At 38.9% G+C, this 18,108-nt stretch overlaps 1 protein-coding gene across 4 annotated transcripts in view; it reads right to left on the minus strand.

Annotated features, from left to right (window-relative positions):
* Positions 1–2,477: 2,477 nt before the first annotated feature.
* LOC111870201 (uncharacterized abhydrolase domain-containing protein DDB_G0269086) overlaps positions 2,478–18,108 on the minus strand; it is a 46,310-nt gene continuing 30,679 nt past the window's right edge. For all 4 annotated transcript variants that reach the window (XM_023862293.2, XM_023862291.2, XM_023862292.2 and 1 more), the window contains 5 exons: positions 14,267–14,376; positions 13,329–13,462; positions 12,484–12,648; positions 5,472–5,581; positions 2,478–4,265 (listed from right to left, as the gene is read on the minus strand). In XM_023862293.2, coding sequence (XP_023718061.1) covers positions 3,270–4,265; positions 5,472–5,581; positions 12,484–12,648; positions 13,329–13,462; positions 14,267–14,376 — 1,515 coding nt within the window. In that variant the 3' untranslated portion in view covers positions 2,478–3,269. The remainder of the gene's footprint in view (positions 4,266–5,471; positions 5,582–12,483; positions 12,649–13,328; positions 13,463–14,266; positions 14,377–18,108) is intronic.

Raw genomic sequence — 18,108 nt, forward strand, 5'->3', positions numbered from 1 at the left:
AGAACCGCCAGAGCCATTAAAATTTTGCTTGCCGGATATACCGCCGAATCAAAGCATTTCCTATCTAACGTCAGGAAATACAACTCATGCTTCCAAATAACGTCGTTCGGCGCAGAAATCATAACAGCTCAATTCATGCCAGCTTTCAAAGTGAAACAACAAATTTATCATAAAGCCGGCTCCTTGCTTCCGTTCCCAGATGGTCAACATAAATTCCTACAATGTATTTTTTCGGCGATGGCAATGATGAATTGAATGCACGCTGTAGAATTTCTACCGGCATAGAAAGGTCCATCGTTTCCCAACTGCAAGAGTAGATGGCAAACTGGCATATTCAAAGAAACTACGATAGGCAGACTGTACACCGTGCATCCCAATCAAGATGAATGCTTCTTTCTTCGCATTCTGTTGGTAAGTGTGCCCGGTCCAACGTCTTTCCAGCAATTGAGAATTGTCAACGGCGTTACATATTCCACTTTCCGCAGTGCATGTCAAGCTCTGAATTTATTGGAGAACGACCGACACTGGGATGTATGCATTACTGACGCGTGCAACACGTCACATCCACGTCAAATTCGTGCATTGTTTGCAATCATATTGGCCGCCTGCTCATGGCACAATGCTGAAGATATTTTCCGTCGAATACGCAAGGAAAATTCCAATATGAACATGGATTTCACAGCAGAAATGTACAACGAAACGTTGATAATGATTGAAGATTTTTGCTTAGAAATCGCGAACAAATTTCTCAATCAATTGGGAATGCCATCACCGAATCGATCTGCTGCTGCTTCCTTCAATGTAGAATTGCGTCGTGAACAAAATTACAACACGGGTGATTTTTGTCATATGTGCAATCAAATATTCCTAAGCTAACGCCTGAGCAAAAGGCATTTACGATCAAATAATGCAAACTGTCAATAATGAGCTTGCAGAAATCTTAGATGCGCCAGGTGGAACTGGTAAAACGTTCCTAATTAGATTGATTCTGGCAGCAATTCGATCCCAACATGACATAGCCTTAGCTTTTGCGTCGTCCGGAATAGCTGCGACATTGCTACCAGGTGGAAGAACTACTCATTCCGCTTTGAAATTGCCATTGAACATGCAATTCATTGAAACTCCCACGTGCAACATTTCCAAAGCATCAGGTATGGGAAAGGTATTGCAGAAATGCAAACTTATTGTTTGGCGCACAAAAAATCGCTCAAGGCTCTTCATCGATCATTGCAATATTTGCGTGGAAACATCAGACCATTTGGGAACGCATTAATATTGCTTGCAGGAGATTTCAGGCAAATATCACCTGTAATTCCTCGATTGACACCAGCGGACGAAATAAATGCTTGCCTGAAATACTCTACTTTGTGGCGACACGTACAGACGTTAAAATTAACTACAAATATGCGTGTCCAGCTGCAAAACGATCGATCAGCTGAGATATTCTCAAATCAATTGCTGGAAATTGGGAACGGAAATGTGCAGGTTGATCTGACCTCAGGACGAATTTCATTGCCTGATAACTTCTGCTATTTAGTGACGTCAAAAGAAGAACTGGTTGCAAAAGTATTTCCCAATATTCAAACCAATTATAAGAATCACGATTGGCTGAGTGAACGAGCTATTCTTGCGGCCAAGAACAAAGACGTCTACGAACTTAACAATATCATTCAGTCTAACATTCACTGCGAGGCAGTCACACACAAGTCCGTCGACACTGTTGTGGAAGAAGATGAAGGGTTAATTATCCAACAGAATATTTTAATTCACTCGATCTGCCAGGGATGCCACCGCACGTACTGCAATTGAAAATAGGCGTGCCAATTATCATGTTGCGAAATATCAACCAGCCAAAGCTTAGCAACGGCACGCGGCTTGTAGTAAAAAAACTATTGAGCAACGTCGTAGAAGCAACAATCTTGACATGACCTTTCAAAGGTGAAGATGCCCTCATTCTTCACATACCTATGATTCCAACGGATGTGCCATTTCAATTTAAGAGATTGCAATTCCCAGTTCGATTGACGTTTGCATTCACCATCAACAAAGCTCAGGGCCAATCTTTAGAATTGTGCGGCTTAGATCTAGACACGGATTGCTTCTCACATGGACAATTATATGTTGCGTGTTCTAGAGTCGGCAAACCAGTCAATCTCTATATCTGCAAAGACAATGGAACAACAAAAAATATTGTATACCCACAAGCATTGTGAAATTAAACATATTAGAAACGTGCGCTTTCTCTTTTCTTTCTTTTCCATTTAACCACACTGAGCCACAGCAATGAGTGGCCGGGTACAGCTAGTTAATTAATAATACTGAAGACAGATTGTTACAAATGGTAAATTACAGCAGACATTCGAAAGATAAAATTGTTCTGGATTAAATAACACCATCGAAATTGAAATGATTTATTCATAATAGAATATGTCTTGCAAGATCCAGGTCAGTGTTCCGAGATATTTAAGAAACAGTAGTTTACATATCTCTTTGCTGAGGGAACTTTATTTAATAGTTTATGTTTTCATTCATATAATATACATAAGAACAATATTATATACACATGAACACTCTTTTAACTTGCGAAATAAAATATATTATCAAGACCACATATTTCAACTGTTGAGTTCTGAAATGAAATAGGTGTAAACGTTACTTGATGTAAATCCTCTATTAATTTTATATGTAGAAAGAACTCTGGGAAATGTTATAAAGTTAAACGAATCAGTAAATATACAGTAACTTCAGTTCTTATTATAAAACCATGCATAATGAAGGTACAACAAACTTGCTGCTACCTATAGGAAATATCAGATTCAAAATATGAGCTCTCTGTCAGAAAGGATATACATACTAGTATATAGGACGCAGTGATATATATATATATATTATTGTAAACTTAGCCTGTAATTTCATTTACATCAATGCTATTTGATAATCTCATCAAAGGACAGAGATGTACTTAACTAGACTTTACAGACTGCAGAAGACCCTACGTAGGAATAAACCTTGTCATGCAACACGCTGAAGAAAGATACGTATGTCAGTTTCAAACGTAAAATAAAATAAACATTATCACGCGATTTCAATTTCAGTAACGTGAGTGTAGGCGGACACTGAACGAGCTGTCTCATTGCGTGATTGCCCCTGTAATTCTGCGTGCGGCCACCTGCGATCATCCTCCTCCTCGAATTTTTGTGCGATGGAATGGTTTCCTTCCTTCGTTCTTTGTGGGCAGACACGTGAGACAATAATGCTATACATTGTTATTATTCTTCTTCCTCTTCCTCAGGTATACCTGCGTCATGAATCTCCTCTATAATATTACCTGTTGTAGGTTCCTGGTGAGTCTCTGGTGACAAGGGCTCCTCCACTACAGGTTCGGGACCTGACTCTTCTTCCGAGCCCGGGATCGTCACAGTTTCAGACGCTTTTACTTCCTCTTCCTGTATTGGTTTCTCTTCCGATTCCTCCTTTCCTTCTATTTCTGGCACAAGTTCTTGCTTTTCTGCAAGGCTCTCAGACGTCGCTTCGGCGACTGAAGTAGCTTCAGCTTCCTTAGCCTCGGCTTCGAGTTTAGCCAGCTCTTCTTCCTGACGCTGAATCTCAGCTTGACGCTCAAGTTCTTTTTGGCGTTCAACCTCAGCCTGACGCTCTTCTTCAGCTTTGCGTTCAGCTTCTTGTCTTTCTAGTTCGGCTTGTCTCTCGGCCTCTGCTTTACGCTCAGCTTCCTGGCGCTCTAGTTCAGCTTGTCTCTCGGCCTCTGCTTTACGCTCAGCTTCCTGGCGCTCTAGTTCAGCTTGTCTCTCGGCCTCTGCTTTACGCTCAGCTTCCTGGCGCTCTAGTTCAGCCTGTCTCTCGGCCTCTGCTTTACGTTCAGCTTCCTGTCGCTCTAGTTCAGCTTGTCTCTCGGCCTCCTCCTCGGCTTGTCTGGCAAGTTCTGCCTTCCTGTCAATTTCTTTCTGGCGCTCTAAAGCTGCCTCCTGAGCCAGCTTCTCCTGTCTAGCAAGTTCGGCTTCTCTAGCTGCCTCTTTCTTCTTTTCTATCTCTGCCTGTCCCTCCAAAGCTTTCTGCTCGGCTAACCTTGCTTCCTCCTGCCTCTTCTTCTTCCTGCGGATACTTCTGGCTTCAGTATCTTCGGAGCCATCTTCTTTGAGTGAGGATTGTCTCTCAGTTCGTGCTGTAGAAGATGTTTCAGCAGATCGCTGTGACTGGCTGCTTGTTGAACCGGTCCTTTTGGTAGGTGAAGCTGGAGGTTCGTAGTACTGTGGAAAAAAGAAAACGTTAGAATTACAGCAGTCATCCGAATACAGTATATATTCATTTTCATACTATTGTAAAATATATCCCGTTTGTTGTAGTTTCAAGTTTCCGATGCTTCCGGAATCAAATATCCAAAAACAGAAACACATGAAATAAGCTTGGCTATATTGAATCACAAATGTTACAATATCCGCCGAAAATTTTATCTATAAATTTTTCATGTAATATTATATTTTATTTGAAAAAGAAAAACTGCTCATTTTAATTTAGTTTCCTGAACGAAGAATTACTTTTGTTACAGAGTCATCTAGAATCAACGTTTTGTCGAAATATTAAAAAGATCATGTTGCAGAAATTTCCTGCCCTTACAAATTCTATAAATTTTTAATGTTCCTCCGAAACTTACTCCTAATTAGACATCGTTTCCTCCTGCATTTTCGTATCTCTATGATTTATTTTTAATTCGGCATCTCGCCCTTCAGTGAGGGGCTCTCATTTTCTTCGAGTGTGATGAAGTGGACACCAATCTGCTCCGATATAACGGTAATCTCTACCGATTCGACACTTCGCCATATAATTGTAAAAGGAATTTTAGTCACTTTAGAAATCCCACATATCACAATGGGTGACTTCATTGCTGCAAATTTGCTTCTAATTCCGCCTTTTTATGATGTTAAATGTAAGCTGTTTAATCCTGCCAGTATATTACTAAAGACTCTTCAGTCGTGTTACATACTTAGTATCATAGTTCTTCAGGTCGCCAGTCAACACCCTAATTAGGTCCAGTTATCAAAAATCAATCCAATTTGAGCTTCACTAACTTGCTTTACGGTATTATTTTAATCGTTCAAACTGGGAGGTTAAGACTGTTCCTCGCATCCACTAAGTGGCCGCTCTGTGAACCATGACGAAAGAAAAACGTGAAGCTTGAAAACTCGAGCATTTAAAATAGAAACAATACTGGAGCTTTCAATGTGTGGTCGTAAAATCTCTTGCGAGATGTAGTTTTACCGTTGTAAGGAAAATGAAAAATAGCAATACGGTCTAAGGCGATTGCACGAATTATTTTAACATAATTCTTAGCCTGTTAATCCTATGATAATATATAATACAGAAATGCAAAATTTATGATCGAAATATATTTTTCTGTGTTGAACGATACAAATATGGCAACGTTTGACAACTTCCAGTATGAATGGTTTCCTTACCGACAGATTTTCATCTGGGACGAAAGTGGGCCTGTAGAACCGGCTGATGGGTCTAGACCTGGGCGGGGAGATGTACGCGGCCGCGTTGCGGTACCAGTCTGCAGACAGTGCTGAAAGCAACAGGATGTGAGTAGAGAGGCCGGCTTCATTTGCTTATCTCAAATGGATATCCAGAGTTGAATCATAATCTAGAGACGTTTCTAAAGATGTGACTACATCTCATGTTTACAGTCTTCAGGTACACGTTCTTTCGGCATCATACATTTGCTTAAATTGCCAGTTGTAATATTGTGTCCCGTGATTTTAATGAAAATGACATTGCTCGGTTTTTAAATTTTGCCTGTCCAGTGAGTACCGGGGGCACTTTCGCCAGAGTTGAAGCGGCAGGGACGTGAAGTTGAGAAATCACGTCCGTCTAGTGACACAGACTTTACAGCTTTACCTTACCTCAGAAGGAGACAATTCCTGTCTGCAAGAAGCGCTGTTATGCAGTAAAGCACGCCGCTTCTTGTCCTTTTGCATAACAGTTAACGTAAGTTACAATATAATTCGGGCAGACAAAGTGCAGAAATCTTATGTACGGCAAGTTTACTTTCACTGTAATACTCGTAGTAACAGAGTGTAAGTAATTAACCAACGCCTGGAGCTGAAGATTTCGTGAGAAAGCAACAGAAAAGTTTAAGCCCTAAATATCATTATGTAACAAGCTGAATTCTTATGTTCAATGGTTCAGTCCCCATAGTTGAGGACAAATTATTGTCATGTGTCTGTGACTGCTTACTCAGGATTGTCGCAGCTACCCGCTGTATCTAAATAGCGTCTCCTCATACCGGTATCCGAGAATGCCCATTGAAGTCGTGATAAAGGGCCCACTTCACATGGTTGAAATAGACTGGTAGTATTAAGACTGTAAACTGCTTGTATCATGTGCCTTGGCATTTTCCGTCCCTCGTCCTAATCTATTGCGCTTCATATTTTCCAAACATTTGATTTTTATTCATCAAATGATATTTTAATGCAGCCATAATGTGCTGCTTTCAATGTTACAATAATATTCTGACTTCAGTATCAGAGCTACGGACTGTTTCCAGTGCCACAATAATATGCTTTGCATTTCGTGCTCCTAAAGCTGCACTGTAAGCCAAACTCTTCTATTTTGGAACTTGAACAGAACAGAGATATCAGCCCCCCCCCCAATTCTTCACCGTTAATTATTTCATTGTTTACCTTAATAGACTTATGATTCTTATGTTCTATAATTCTCTTCTGTTGCAGTATCTTATCATAACTCTAATTCTACACAACTATAATGCATCATGAGGAACGTCCGTAGTTACAATAATCTCTTCGAATATTTCTCCAGCAAACCTCCGCTTGTCCCTTTCAGTTTCCACACCTGCACTTCCTGTCATCCACATGTAGAACGTTCCTTACAGTCTGCATGTGTCTTATAAAATTGTGTTCAATCATTCAAGGCAGAAACAAGAATCTATTTACACATTCCTTGCCAGTTGATTTGTAAGGTTTCATATGGTTTCCTTATCGCGATGCCTGTAAGAGAAATCTCTTCAGCTGAGGCCAAGGAAACAGGTTCCAGAAGACGAAGCTGCACATGCAAAACAATTTATCAGTTCTGAAGCGCAGACGTAACATCAAGCTAGCCGTGCTTATACATGCAACAAAATGCATTCTGTAAATTGAAAAGTCCTATGGGATATTTTCTTGATGATTTTAATGTAAGGGAGTTAACATTTACGAGTTACACTTTATCGCAATAGCTTAGATACATCACCCCTTATTGCTCTTATTCACTGTCCAGTGGCCACTGCAAGAGTGGATCCCTTAGAGTACGTATTATTTTTAAAAGATTTGCTTTTATGAAACTTAATATGTAGTGAGTTTACAGTGTGTACTGACTGACAGCAGTATTCGGTTATGCAGAAAATGAGACTTGTACTCTGTATATTCTGGGCCACTTTCAAAGTGGGTGTTCAACAGGAAGTTTTAAAATTCGAAACTAGATGTTCTTTCGATTTCTTCCCTTTGCGCATTCATATTGAACGGCAAACATATTGCTAAAGTCGGTTTTCATCTGCTCTCCAGTTACGGTTGCTAGATGTAGGTACAGCCATGCTTCACACATTCGTTTCAGAAATGTGAGAATCGCAAATATTTCACTGGTCTGATATCGGTTACTTTGGATTAATTGACACTATGCTTATATGAATACATTTTAGCAGGCCTGCTTTACATGTAGAAGAGTTAAGTAATTATTTGCATTAAATGTGGCACTGTTAAGAATTTTATGGCGGACTAAAGAGCTAAAATTGTATTTGTACTCATGTACAAGTCGCTTGGTAACAGGTACATAACGTGCTGTGTGAGCGTGGAGTCAACCTTACAGGAAAAGTGATAATGCTTTCTCCATCAGTTAGATACGCAATTGTATAAATATTTATAAATATTCAACATTAGTCATAAAGAGCAATATAGAGGCATAGATCTTCACAAGAGCGCATAGAGACAGTCCACAGAGCAATATTAGGACGACGTTACGCCTACGCAAAATTGGACATAGCAGTCTGATATGGTAATTATTCCTAAAACTGTATGCATACTTACACTAAGAAATCTGGTCGGCCGCCAGAACTCTCTCTCCTCGCCGCTCTCAGATGACTGATTTTAATATGAGTAACTGCTTGTTCATGATTGTGTGGGGGTGGGTGAAACGGCTTCTCGGATTGGGGTGTGCTGTTCCTAACAGTCGCTTTGTCGCTATGTATAAAGATGTGTGCGTTTATACAGAAGGCGTATAATTAATAGTGTAGTCTGTTTGCTTTAATTTATACTCTGCTGTTAAAGTTAGATGAAGTGTTAACTGAAATACATTGTTGCATCAAGGATTATGCACACCCCTTCCAAAATGCAACTGAACAGGTTCATATACATATCAATGTCAGACTGAAATTCATTTTAGAGTGTATATTACAAAGTAATGCGCTGTGATAATGCATTAAACGCTATTAATGAAAAGAGTTTTTCAGAATGTTTTTAAAGAACCTTCAAGTTCTTTTCCTGTTTTAAAATACCCTACACATTCGAGCAAAATAAATTAGGAGGCAAATTAATTTTTACACCCTAAACAACATTAAAGTTTCTTTCAGGAATATTGGATGAGTTCATGATTTTATTAGTTTCTAATTAATGGAAAATTTCACACTTCTGATTCAGCTGGCAAAAAGTTTCATGTGGGTGTACACCAGTTATATGACGAAGATTTTAAGTGTAAATCTCTAAACAAAATAGCACGCCCATGCTGCATCTAATATATAAAAATAAAACCATTTCTAGAGCTTCCGAGGCAGGGAAAAGTAAAACAAAATGCATGAGCATGCTCTTTCTAAATTTAAAAGAAAATGACAAACAGAGGCAGGGGTGAGAACGGATTCTTGTGTAAGGATAAATTTCAGGACATGTAAAAATCACCATCCGCCTATTACAGGTAATGTTACTTGAAATGAAGGTTTACCCGACCCGCCAGGGATAATACATTAACACGGAGCAAAATTATAGCAGAAATCAAGCAACATTTATTTCTAAATACAAAATTGTATACATGAAACAAAGATGACTGTCAATCGTCAATGTCCTTCCATAATAAAGCAGGATACGTGTAAAACTATATTGTGATTAGTTTGTATTACACGAAATAAAACTAAGTATGATATATAGGAAAACATATAAAACATAAATAACTTTCTGAAAGAGTGAAGGAAAAAGATAGTGTAACAGAAGAACAGAAAACAACAAGTGTATTGTGAATACGTGGAGAGGAACGAGAGCTGCACACCAATGTTTTAGGCTTGTTCATCTGTTCCTGGAAGGAAAAGGAACAAGTTATTCACAGAACACAGATCACTAGCACCACACTCGAGTTCTTCCACAGCCTCATCATTTTCGTACTGCAAAAACAGCCATTTTCGTTCTTTATATCATTTGCCAAATTTTGTATTAAGGTCATGAGATTTGAAGCCCTTGTACTGATACTCAGTTATGTTGCGTTTGGTAAATGTCTCTTTAGATTATAACAACAGTGCATGTTGGTGACAAGTACTTCAAATAAAGAGACTTGATGATACATTACATTAACTAGAAGTATATCGAAGGACTGGGATATGTAAATTTAATGTTTCAATGTATGACATAATTTTCATAGTTCTTGTATTTTTAAATACCGTACTACGCAAATTATTTTATACATCTATCGATATTTGAATTAATTTACGTTACCAACTAACTTATCTACGAACATATGAAGAATCTGAAATCAATATATTATTAGAAAACAATTTTAAGTGAGTTCCGTTCTCTTTAGAAAAAGCTGTAGCATTGAATCACATATACTTTTACGTTTATTAAAAAGAAATATATATTGTAACGTGTCTGGAATCCAGAAGAGTCACTTCTATGGAAACGCTAGAACAGACCGTTGCATAGGAAACAACAATCGCTCTATTGTAGTTCAAACAGGAGACTCCATGGTTATAGCAAAGGGTTCGTTGCATAGCAGCGACCAAGGTTATATAGCGGGGTTGAATGCATTCGCACAGTCAGTCTTGGAACAACCGCCAGAGAGGACAGTCCAGTGTCGGCCGAGTTATTGTAAGCAGTATTTGTAACAATGCAAGTGGTAATGATTGTAAGGTGTGAGCGAGCGGAATAAATTCGCTATACCAAATACGACGGCGTCAATTTATTTGTAGTGTGACACACAAAACACGCTACAATATATATAAACCTGGTGGACCCTAAGGATAACTCTATTTCCGGACGAAAGGACTTTCTAACTCAAACATGAACGGAGAAATAATCGTTTATATCCAGCTTTCGTCAGGGCGTATGAATTACATTTCAGTTCAAAATCTGCTTTACGGTAAAGGCAAAGCTATCCCTGTAACAGGCCGTGGAGGCTCATGGGATTATGAGACGTCGAGGCTCCCATATTTTCTAGATAATCGACTAAGAGATGGCAGTAAGGTTGTCAGCCTTACGCACCGGCCGTTTTTTAACCACAGGAAGATTCCTGGTACTCATTTCTGTTAGAGGCTGAGTGATATCAAATATTTTAGAAGCTGCAGGGAAAAGCAATATGAGCATGTGGATATACAGAGCTTCTGATGCTCTAGAATCACATTAGTACTGAGAAATGCATATATCCATTGCACATTTCAAATTTGTCCATTATAGAAAGTATGTTTTTACTTTATAGGATGAATTACAAATACGTGTACATTGTGTGAAATGAATATATATTGTGTTCAACGCCATGTTTTTATTTCCTCGGAAATGAACATTGCGGTTACTCTTGAAATTTATTTCCCCAATATCGACGGATATCCACCTTTTAGCTAAGAAGAGTAAAACAGAGACACTACATCGTACAGTTTGGGCAGGGGCTAATATACTATGCATATTTACGCACAAGAATACGGGAGCGGTAGATTGAATTATCAGATGCACATATAAACTGTCAGTATTTCTTAAACTCTTCGTCGGAGAAGTCCATTGAAGAAATGTAGTGCTTTCCGCAATGAAAGGCCTGACACTAATTCTTCATGTTTAGAGAGAAAACCTACTAACTTCCCCCACTGGCAAATGTCTCAATTCTTGTTCCATATTGTCTCTGCAGTGGTTCAGAAACGAATCTTCAATTAAGTAGTTTCCCCCAAATAGAAGTCAACAGAACACGGTGAGTAAGCAGGTATGAGATGCCAGTAGGTACTGCGAAACGAAGCCCCTACATCCTCAGAATAGTGCAAATAAATTAATAATTTAGTGATCTTTATTTACAGGCAATATTTCTCATTGCAGTTATGTACAGTCGAATAAAGCGTATAAAATTGTGGTTCAGAGCATCGTATAAGGAGCGATTTCTTGATATCTGAAAATGTCAGAACTTCTAACTCTCCGAATATTGCAGTGAAATGTGGAAGAACTCTGAGCATATGTTGGCTAGATTAAAATAGTTTCTAAGAAATCTGTAACTGGTCTTGTTAAATTACAAACGAACATCAGAGCACACTTAAAATTAAGGCTTATAAATACTAGAAACATAAACCGTAACTGGTGACGTCCGACAACTGTCACTTTCGCTCTTATACTGTGAAGCCAAATGAATGAGGCTTCTGTAGTTCGTGATGTTGCATCATTCGACGTAAATTTTTGTTCCATATATTCTGGAAATCTTAAAATTATAAATGGGGGGGTACTAACCTGTGAGTGATGCATAGTTCTGACAGGAAGCTATGCAAATAAAAAGCTGCGGTCCCCCAGGTTGCATATTCACATACGAATTTTGATTTTTATTACATAAAGAAATGAATTTATATTCTCTTCTTCGCTTTCGGATGTAGGAAACGTAGAACGGAAAGACGTACTCCAATCCAGAGTCCCAAATTTCCAAATTCACCCATTGCGAATTGATTTGCTTTTCACTTATAACTGTGGACAGTTGAACGTATAGTAGCCATTTCAGACGTGAATGTGCACAAATATTTTGTTTTTATATTTTGTTAAGTAATCTTATGCTGAAAAATTGCTTATGAAATATGAGATTTGATAGCATACATTTTTTCTTAAGAAGTTAAGTAACATTAGATTTGAGCTTCGTGTAAAATATTGGACAGAGGAAAATTAAATTCCATACTGATTAGTATTTACGCTCAATACAAAATTTGTTTGAAACACGTTAAATTATCAGGGAGACCAAACATCGGGAAGAGCAATTGGACAGACGGACATGACCTCTCCATTTTGTGTTCACCTACTGCAACAAGTGCGAAGTGACCTTGAGTCTCGAGAGACTCAATTCAGATTCACGGTGAAGGAGGCCGCCCATATCTCAGGGTACTGGTGTATCACATGCATCGGAAATACGACAGAGCCCGTGAAGCCACGCTGCGCAGAAGTGACAGTGGGTGTCACGTGCTCAAGAGTCGAGGATTCCCCTTACCTGCAGCCGACGTTTGCTGAGGATTTTCAGCTGCTTCTATGTTCTTTTTGTAATGTGAAAGATACTGGACGTCATTTTTAACGCGATCATCATCATAGAACAGGTTCTTCCTCCGTGGAAATGCGCGTCCTCCAGCGAAGCTGACGCACGCCAGATGTCCCTTACCTGAAAGTTCACATATATTTAACTACGCCATCCTGAACAAGTGGGCAGTATTCGATTTCCTAATTAACGAACTCCATTACTCAGCACCTCTTAAGGAACCGACAGTTCATATAGTTAGGAAATTGTTCGCCTTTTACAGAACCGGCAGGTTCGCCGATGTGTTCACAAAAGGCCGCCCCAGGTACCTATCCAGAACCTAACAAATCCAGTCCGCATATGTCCGTCCGGTTTCTTTAATTTCCTTTTTAACATTATCGTCTCATTTACAACTAGGTATTTCAAGTCTCTCTTCCCTTCAGCGTTTTGGACTGAATCAGTTTCTTTCGCTTAGTGGGGCTAGTTAGCTGCTTCTTATTCTGATTTAGCCAATATGGCGGTATGAAAGGTATAGTATATTTAGTTGGCTGGATTTGAGGTACTCTCGACAGAGTCCAGGAAGGCTACTGTTTTCTTTGTTGCAACGCCGTTCAGTTTGGAGAATTTTCTACAAACATTCTCTCTCTCTCTCTCTCTCTTCTGCTTTGCAGGGACCTTCAATTCGGACAATTCTGACGTTATACCCCGGAAGAGCGTTCTCTTCATACGTTTAGTTTTCCGCGTGTTTACTTCTATACCGATATGCTCGCCACTGTTCAGAGCAGTTTCCTTGTTTTCATTACGATACAAATTGCGTATCTTACCCATAAGTCGCTTGGCAGGCTCGTCGTAGTGTGACATAGTGAGAACCTCTTGCTTCACGTTATGGGTCGGTCCCAGCAGACGGTATATATAGGCGTCAGAAGTGATGCGTTCAGGAATTGGTGTCTCCTCGTACCTGCAAAAGAGGCCTGCGTCAGACAGAACAGGGAATGTCTGCTGTGTCCTTCGTGAGACGGCTGTCTGTGAACGGATTTGTATGAATGATTGGTTCTTAGCACATTAATGACAATATTTCATCCTCAGTGGTTATTAAGCGTGAACTGAGATAGAAATGTGACCATGAATCATGTGTAGATGACGCAACAGTGACACACTTTATGCATAATGCCGGTATCTGCTAATGGACAATGACACGAGCGATGAGAAACCTCAACCACAATTTATTTTACCTTCTTTCTTATTTGTATATAAAAGCTAGGGCTGCGGAAGGTTCCAGTTTATCAGTAAAGGGAATATAAATCCTGCCTAATTTCCAAAATGTTACGCAGTCTGCCTCGAAATCAATTTGTGTCAGTTTTCGGAGTTGTAAATTTGTACACCAATTAATTGATATCATAATTATTGCAATCTATATGACTAAATCTCATGAAAATGAGGCCTTTTCAACCAATATACTCGTAGTAACCCTATATATTGGCCGCGCCATAGCTCAAGCGGTTAGTCGCTGGCTTCCCACCGCGGCGGCCCGGGTTTGATCCCGGCTTTGGTCAAGTGGGACTTGTGGTGGACAATGTGGCGCTGGAGCAGCTTTTCTCCGAGTACTTCGGTTTCCCCTGCCAATCTTCATTCCACCAATTGCTCCACAATCACCCTCACCAATTTTATATTACCCTCACTTGTTCATTTCTTTACTGTACTTTAAAGGGGTGTATTACCCTCAAAATTCCTATAAATAACAGCATTAAAACGGTCACGTTACCTGGTGACACTGATTGGGAAGGTCTTGGTTGCACGAGGCAGTGGTTCATGTATCCGCTTCAGAAGCGCTGCCGTCTGTGCCCTGATCGAACGTGCTTCGTCATCAAACGACTGAAAGGTGCAGAATCGAACATTAGTCACTTCACAGAAATGAAACAGTTCACACAGAAACTTGACGGAAACTAAGAGCACTCTAACTGTGGACAGACTGCATGTGTGTCCCTATCACTGACGTCAAAACACTGGCTACTTTAATACGCGAGAAAATAAATTACAGCTTACCTTTAAATATGCAGACTCTGGTTGAAATCAGTCCAGTTTCTAAATATGTTTATAAATTACGTGTCAACAAAGTACCGACTTTGAACATAAGTAGGACTACATGCAGTATATGTAAGAATACTTACTAGTCTATGTTTCTGCTAAAATAAAAATGCATCAATTTTGAGGGAACACTTGAAAACTCCCATCGTCATTATTAGCAATAGGAGAATCAAATATGTATAAATACAGTATAATATTTCATGACTGCATTGACGTAATTTAGCCGCTGTATAAAAGGCTACATTTGATTAGAAATATACCGGTACATGCAGTTCCCACATATTACTTCATTCTACATTCTGCAGCTTTGAACACTCTGGAGTCTGCAGCCACCTACTCACGCTGGTTCCTCGCTCGCTGATTTTTCTACCCTGAAGATGGAGGCAATACGTTCCTCCGAAACGTCGATTCACATAAGATTTACACGGAGCCACATCCCAGAAGACGGCATTATTCAGAGTTTCTTAATGTTATGCACTGAATATTACGACCACAAAATTGTCATGAAACTAAATTATATTAATTGATTCGAGAGAAGCGTCGATTGTCCTCTCTCTTCGGTCCTGAATTGATATGTACTCAAGAGATTTATGCTAAAATTGATCAGTTTATATTGTTATTCCCGTGGGCACTTTACCCTCCGCGATTTATTGGGATTCATCAGTTCACGTGTCTCACCTTTAAGCCAGATTTTCTTTTTACAAATATGTTTTTGAAAACTTCCTGTTCTTATTGTTCTCTCATAGTAAGCGGCCAAGTTTCATTTCAATTATTTCTGCTCATTTGTTGGCGCGTTGACAACCCTGCAGAGCTCCGTCTCCCAGTCCCACTGTTCTAAGGGAAAAATGGAGAACCGCGAAACGAATTTTATATTATTCAGTTCTAAAGATTGTGTCAATATATTTTAAATTTTGTCAAAATTGAACAAAACAAACGGACCCATATGAAGATCTCTATGTGCATATATTATGCGTCTGCAGCGTTAACTTGTTATATATTCATCACAAAGAAAATGCTTTCGAACAAAACAGCAAGGAGAAATAAAGTATGTTTATAATTTAGTATACTTCTCCCGCGGATCTTACAATTTTCGACATAGCTGAACAAAAGTGGCGCTATGAGTACTTTCGAAATTGTGAATTCAGAAATCAACAGTGGTCTTGCGATTATTCAAGAAGATTGCCGAAGTTTCTTATTCTCGATAAGAACATTGTTCAGCACCCATCTTCTTTGTATAACACGTGCACTTAGAGTATTTGGGACTTTACCACAGTCTGCCAGTCTCTGCTCCCCCGCTGGTACGGTTCATGAGCGTTTTTCAGGTCAGTACACAATATCATTTTCATTTTCGGCAATTTGAATACATTTGTATCAGCTGTTAGTGAACAGTTGCTTGTGGATTTAATACGAGTATTTGTAGCTAAGGACTATTTCGTAATTTTCTTAATTATAGAGTTTAACTGAAATAAGACTTAAGGAATTATAAAATATCACTTGCTTCTGCATGTGCTTTTCTCATTAAGTAATCCGAATAGCAGCGATGTCATCATGCCGTTCGTAAAGCGTTCTTTGGACAATATCTGTTAAATGAATCTTGCATACTTGTAAAACCTTGTTCAGTGTTGAGTTTCGCAGGCAACATAAAAGACTAACTTAACAGTATCTTAGTGGGGTAACAGAAGTGCAATATTTCTTGTAGTGCACTATAACTGGTACTGTCTAATTATCGAGCATGCATCAGCAGTGGTTGGTCACGTAGCATAATTCAATTCTTATTTACTTACGAATATGTGCTCATTTAACAACCCAAACCCAATAAGAAAGAAAAAACACACACAAAACTGAAAATCAAGTTAATTGTTTTAATTTTAATAATAATAATAATAATAATAATAATAATGTTTGTCTTGAACCACATTTATATTCGTTATTGTTATTCGGTGAAAATTAAATTTATGCATATGTCCAAAGTATTCTTTTTCACAATTTTATGTTCAATATTTAATGTAGTTATTTCCAACCCGTACATATTTAGTCAAATAAATTGTGTTTCTTCAAGGGAGGATATCATTCGAAAGCTTTTAATTTATTTCAGATTAGAGATTCTTAACACGTATGATCTTATAGGAAAAGTAAATTGTTTATACGGAAAACCTTTCCATTATATCCTTCAACTCTTCTGTCTCGAAAGGTCTCCCTCTATCGAGCTTAAATTTGTAAAGAATCAAATTTATAAATAATTATGAGCTCTTTAGAAGAAATGTGTGCGCCATGTGGCAGAATACATGTTGCACAATTTCTTTAAAAACGTGCTCTTTGCAGCATTCACTGATCGGAAGACTATTCGCATCATCTCATATTAGTTGACTCATTCTTGAGCTCATTTTCATTGACTGCAGGCAAAGTACATGCAATCTAGTGTTGCAATGTTCTTTAGTGATGTCTTGGCCAATACAGACCTGCTCCAGACAATGCACACGATCGCCAAGTGACAGAGAGCAAATGTTGTGCCACACACGCCTGGAGAACGCAGATTGTAGTTATTAACTAATTACTTACCTTTGTAACCTGTGCAAGGCGCCTGGGAATAATGGTTGCAATATATCTGCAAATGTAGATTATATAAAGCAGTGCTTCTCAGTGACTGTTTCATAGTAGGTGACCATTTCTTACGAGAATAACAGGGTTAGTTTATGTTTTATATATATGCATAGTGTTTGTATACGAGAGCATCCCTAGAATTTGTTTATTCAAGTAGACATATATCTATTGTTATGAAGAGTCTGCAGTTGCCTCCTAGAATAGATAATTTCTTTTTTAGCACACTGACCATAATTTTAAGAAAAAAATAGGAGCAAAATTATGCGATCACCATGCTGACTGTGTGCCTGTTTCGCCCTTCTAGCAACGCCTGACTAGAGGAACCAATCTTTATTTAACTTAGTAAGTCCATCTCAAAAGTGTACTTCATAAACCCCTCCCATCAGTCCGTGTCTATGTTGCCCTTGTTATGCAACAGCTTAGTAAAAACGTTACCGCGGCAACGGATACACACGCAACAATAACATTATTGTTGGACGTGTCGTTTTATATGCGGTCCATATCGTATCAAAAAAAGTAGGCGACTGGTTCTTCCCGGAACCTCTTGTTTTTAGGTACTTTCAACATCTCACTGAAATGTGGTAGCACTCTGAGCAGTGTTCAGTCTGTTCAAATAATTTTAAGTTTTACTGAGCAGCATGAATTTGCACCAGGCCATTTTCATGAGATTTCAGTCGTTTGGAAATATCTTGCTTGTTCGCTTGTCATTATTGTTTGCTATTACACGCGTCTCATTGGCAATTCTAACCCCAGAAGGACTTAGTATTTAGTATTCCCGACTGGAAATGTTAGCGATATTTTCCGCATTCTTATAATTGTGGAGAACAGAATGTTGCGCCGTGGTGGAGGTTTCGTACCTCCCGAGTAAATTTTATCTTACACGAACCAGGTGAACGTTGAATATATTCTGGTCGGTGA

The sequence above is a fragment of the Cryptotermes secundus genome, unplaced genomic scaffold (assembly GCF_002891405.2).
Source record: "Cryptotermes secundus unplaced genomic scaffold, Csec_1.0 scaffold1096, whole genome shotgun sequence".
Lineage (NCBI taxonomy): Eukaryota > Metazoa > Arthropoda > Insecta > Blattodea > Kalotermitidae > Cryptotermes > Cryptotermes secundus.